At 40.7% G+C, this 5,000-nt stretch overlaps 1 protein-coding gene across 1 annotated transcript in view; it reads right to left on the bottom strand.

Moving 5' to 3' along the window:
• Nucleotides 1-5,000, bottom strand: part of LOC101849874 — a gene marked incomplete in the record, with an annotated part of 49,537 nt that overhangs the window by 7,502 nt on the left and 37,035 nt on the right. The window contains 4 exon segments of the mRNA XM_005106532.3: nucleotides 93-196; nucleotides 2,797-2,846; nucleotides 3,483-3,559; nucleotides 4,745-4,937. Coding sequence (XP_005106589.2) covers nucleotides 93-196; nucleotides 2,797-2,846; nucleotides 3,483-3,559; nucleotides 4,745-4,937 — 424 coding nt within the window.

Genomic DNA, 5,000 nt, shown 5'->3' with positions numbered 1-5,000 from the left:
ACACTAAGCAGTCAGCACACACTCATTTTCAGTTCTGTCAGGCACCTCGTAGCTCACACACACATTTTCTAACTTTTTAAAAACGAAATTACCTTTTCCTTCTCCGCATGATTGCAACGCAAACAATGACAACGACGAGGATAACAAGGAGAAGGATGCAGATGAGGACGATGATCCAGAGTGGGAAATCTTCCTCCTGTGGAAAGATAAAGAAAGTGGAAGAGAGGGTGAATTTTTTTTTTGGCTTCCCTTTTTGTTAAACACCGGATGCAGAGTCGAGGAGAATGTAATAATTTGGCAGTTCATTCCCCAGCTGGAGTGAATGCACATAGGCCCTCTAACATCTATCACTAGATCAGTGCTTTTTACAGCCAGCGCTCACTTTTGCCAACTTTATGAGGCTAACATTTATTTTGTACAGCCCACCTACATGTAATTTCCAAGCGAGGCATGAAACTTAATAACACCAGTCACAACATGGGTGATCTCCACCGCTAACCAAAGTTATCAAAATGCCCACTTCTGGGTGATACATATCGCCCAGGTTAGTGAGCATGGCACCAGAGTTTCACAGAAACGATTCTGCGGACTAAGGGGAGCCAATTCCAGGGCCAACGAGAGCCCAATAATAGAACAAATTAATCATCAACTACATGTATTTGACCCACAGCGAGCGAGCTGGACGTGCTGGATGCATGACTATCGATTGGCGGAATAATACACTTGACTGATTACGAAAGTCTGGATATATACCCGTGGGACACTATTTGTTCCTTAGGCTTTCTTTCTTTCCTCTCCTTCGTGACTTCAGTGTCCTATGAGCGAAAAAAAACAACGTTTTTTTTAAAGCCCACGCATGCTAGAAAAAGAGGTCTCAACTTTTTTTTTCAATTTTCTCGCATGTGGTCATTGCATTATTATGCCTCTTCATTGACTTTAGTGACCAAAATTAATGTCAAGGCCAAAAGTACCTTTAAAAATGAGAAAACTGGAAGTAACCTTTGACACTTTTGTTTCTTTTTTCTATTGGCCTAACTCTAAATTTGACCACGCTCCAGATCAATAATGGGACATCAGCAAAATTTAACGCTATTGAAAGCAGTAAACTAAATTTCCACCGTGAATTCTGAGGCATGAGGCCTTAAGGTGTACACATACATATGATTGACATCTTTGCATCATATACAGGGTGATCCAAAAAATAACTTTACAACTTTTAAAAAAATATCTCCGCAAAATTTCCTCTAGAATACTGTAATTTGGAACAGACATAATTCATTCAAAAGAAATTTGTTTGATATAAAACATGTTTGAAAACGGAAACGGCTAAAAGAAAAAAGCACACAAAAACGCAAAGTTCACGAATGTTTAAAAATCTTGTAAAGGAAGTCGTGAAAAGATTAGTTGACCTTTTTCTTTATTTTCTCTTTGACATTAATTTTCCACCCCTGTGACATTTAAACAATATTTAATTTCTTTTACAGAGTTTTAAAAACCTAATGATTTCATTCAGAAATTCCTAGAAGCAGTGCTCCACATTCCCTCCTTTGGACTCGACACATTTTTAACGCGTCGTTCGAAATGTTCAGAGGCGCCCTAACACAAGGTCCTGCTAAACCATGAGTTTTTGAAGCCACATACAGTGTACATGTTCAATAAGAAGTGGCTTCTAGAGACAATAGACTTAGAGTTGGGTGCCCAATAGACCGCATTTTTGGAGTTAACACGTCCAGAAGGGTGAAAATGGGCTTTGCACTAAACCAACTGTCATCGAGGAAATTATCCCTCTTTACAAGACAATCGAGGAATCAGGAACACATTGCCATGCTCTGATACATGTCATCTCGGCCTAGCGAAGATGAACATGGTATAGTCGTAGGTTAAGATCTGCCATGAGAATGCAGACTGTTGATGTGTAGGGAAGTCCTAGCTGCAGACCGTCCACGCACAGACGTTGCGTGGGACTCGGCTACTGAAATCTGCACTCTGGTGACGTTTAATTAAAGGGTTGCGCATGGTGCGTGTTCGACCTGAAGTGGTCATTTTTAAAATAACTTTTTAGTTCTGATTCGCTATAGATCCAAACTGACGGAACTTCTCTACTCATGACGCCAAAGGTCTTGAGTGCACCTAAGCATTCTCTCCATGCCGTGCGCAGAACTTACGAAATGTCAGAGATGGTGAGTTTGTGGAGAGGTAATGTTCAATACAAAAAGCTCTCTGCTCTTTACTAAACGTAGCCATGTTCTGAGCGGGCAAACAAAATTTGGGACAAATAATATCATCAGACATCTGTTGACTTGTTAGACTGCTATAGCTTGCAATATGGCGCGATTGTTGCAACTTTTAGTGGTAGGCCTAATGCGAACTGGTGCGTCATGCTATGAAAATGGCGACAAGGTTGAAAATGGGTTGTTTTTTTAATGCGCTATATAGAGCAAAACCATTCAATGGACTTACTCAAATACATATCAGACAAATTCCTTTTGGCTTCCAAACGTTATGTTCAAATCTGAAACGCAAAATTTCAGTATGGAGGAAGATATTTACAAAACAAGTTGTAAAGTTTTTTTTGGATCACCCTGTATATCATTCTTCTTCTTCTTCTTTTTCTTCTTCTTCTTCTTCTTTTTCTTCTTCTTCTTCTTCTTCTTCTTCTTCTTCTTCTTCTTCTTCTTCTTCTTTTTCTCCTTCTTCTTCTGTCAAGTTTTCTGACCGCTTTAACTTTAACAAAAGAAAAAAAAACCCCCAAACCCCCCAAAACAATAACCAAAAAAAACAACCTAGGCCACTTACTGAAGAAGTCTGTCTATCAGTTTTGCCGCCACCTGTATCACCAGTTCCTCCTGTGGACAGATAGAAACAATAACATTAGAAGTCCTGACGTCATGATCACATCGAGTATTTGAGGACAAAAGAAGCACTCAGATCGGTGGGGAGATAAACTACATGTATTAGGTTTGCGGTGCAGATGGTTTTGCTGGCTTGCCAAAAATCACATTCTACCGATATATAGGATATTATGTACAATGTATTATCCCTCAGCCCCACCCCCTCTTCTTTCCTACTGAACACTAAACGTTAACACATCAGCCACCCCACCCCTTTCTTGCTACATGGCATTGTATCGACTGATTTCTTTCTTCCCCTCCCCATCTCACCCCATCCCCATCCCCACCCCCCCCTCTCTCTCTCTCTCTCTCTCTCTTTCTCTCTCTCGCTCTCTCTCTGTGAAAAAAGGAGGGGGAGGGGGGCGTGGGCGGGTGGGTTTGTGTGTGTGTTTGTGTGTAGAGGGGATTGTGTGTGTGTGTGTGTGTGTGTGAGTGTGTGTGTGTGTGTGTGTGTGTGTGTGTGTGTGTGTGTGTGTGTGTGTGTGTGTGTGTGTGTGTGTGTGTGTGTGTGTGTGCTTGTGTGCACAAGTGTGTTCGTTCTCTGCCCAGTATGATTATTGTGATACATTTCACTTTATAATGAGACCTTACCGGTAGAAGCAGTGTCGTTGCAGATATCTCCAGCATAGTCACTCGGACAAGTGCAGTTGAAGACTGTGCTGTTAGCACTGAAAATGAGACAGCGTATGGTTTTATCTATCTATCTATCTATCTATCTATCTATCTATCTATCTATCTATCTATCTATCTATCTATCTATCTATCTATCTATCTAATCTACTTGCACACCAACTGACTAGTCTATCTATCATGTATATTTCTGCTTGTATGTCTTGGCTATCGTTTAACATTTAACTGTCTGGTTCGCCAGTTTCTCTGCCTGTCTGTTGTCTGTTTCTTTCTCTTTCCTTTATATCAACTGACATTCTAGATACTCGGTATTAACAATTTCGATTATAAGAAGAAAAATACCTCAATTTAAGTCACGTTCCTATGGTCTAAGAGTACACAATTTCTCAAAGACTGGATTTGTCTAACATCTCTTTGTCTCTCTTTCCATGTTCTTGAAAAAGATCGAGAACATAGTCTTCTCGGATAAAAACGAAAGATCTCGGAGGTCCCTTGTGCATATTGCGCACGTTAAAGATTCCTTAGTGGTTGAAGTCGTAGTAGAAGTAGACCGTTAAGCCAAACTGAAAATCGAAAAATTCCTTACCAAAAATAATATAAATACGACAGAAGTAAAATGATATGGCACCCCCTTACACTTTCTTGGAATCCAAAAGTCTTGATTATATTAAGCGTTTGTCTCTACGTTGGAGCATATCTTAGGAAGTCGAGATCTGAAGGGAGGGACGTAGTACATGTAAATATGATCGACTGCCTCCACGTTTACGGCACAGGCAAAGCCGTATCATGCATGCTGCTTAATTAAGTCATTACCAATATCGATGGCCATCTGAAGAAGAAGATTTCTTGTTCTGAGGGGGGGGGGGGGTTGTTTTTTTTTTTTACAGCCGTCGCACGACAACGACTATACAAACCTACACACGTCGTTATATAAGTCATGCAACTCCAAACGACCAACAGGAAAATAAAAGCGTGCATTATTGTACGACGTCGTGGGCGTTTTTGCTTCTCTAGTACCGTAAACATGTCAACATCGGACTGTTTTGATAAATAAGTGCCGAAGATTAGAGGTGTTACCAGAGAGTAACAAACACATAAAAGAAGTAGAAGAGACACGGATGATAAAGGTTTGACAGAAAAGAAGGGGCACCTGCTAACCACCCACCATTAGAAACGGACGGAGGAACTCTTTGTTTTTAAAATAACTCCAAGAATAAACCAACCTGCTGACACACGTTCCCCCATTCAAGCACGGGTCAGACACACAGGGGCTGACTCTGTCCTGGCAGTTTTGCCCCTCCCACCCCTCAGTACAGTTGCATGTGTAGCTGACGGAGCCGATAGAGCTGTAGCACGTAGCGTTGTTCACACACGGCTTCGAGTCGCATGGGTTCTCCATCTGAGTGCAGTTTTTTCCTGTGAATAGATTGTTATTTATTTATTTATTTATTTGATTATTTTATTCATTTTTTTATTAGA

The sequence above is a fragment of the Aplysia californica genome, unplaced genomic scaffold (genome assembly GCF_000002075.1).
Source record: "Aplysia californica isolate F4 #8 unplaced genomic scaffold, AplCal3.0 scaffold00540, whole genome shotgun sequence".
Taxonomy (NCBI): Eukaryota; Metazoa; Mollusca; class Gastropoda; order Aplysiida; family Aplysiidae; genus Aplysia; species Aplysia californica.
Note: the sequence above shows the minus strand (reverse complement) of the source record. Positions and strands in the feature narration are given on the sequence as shown.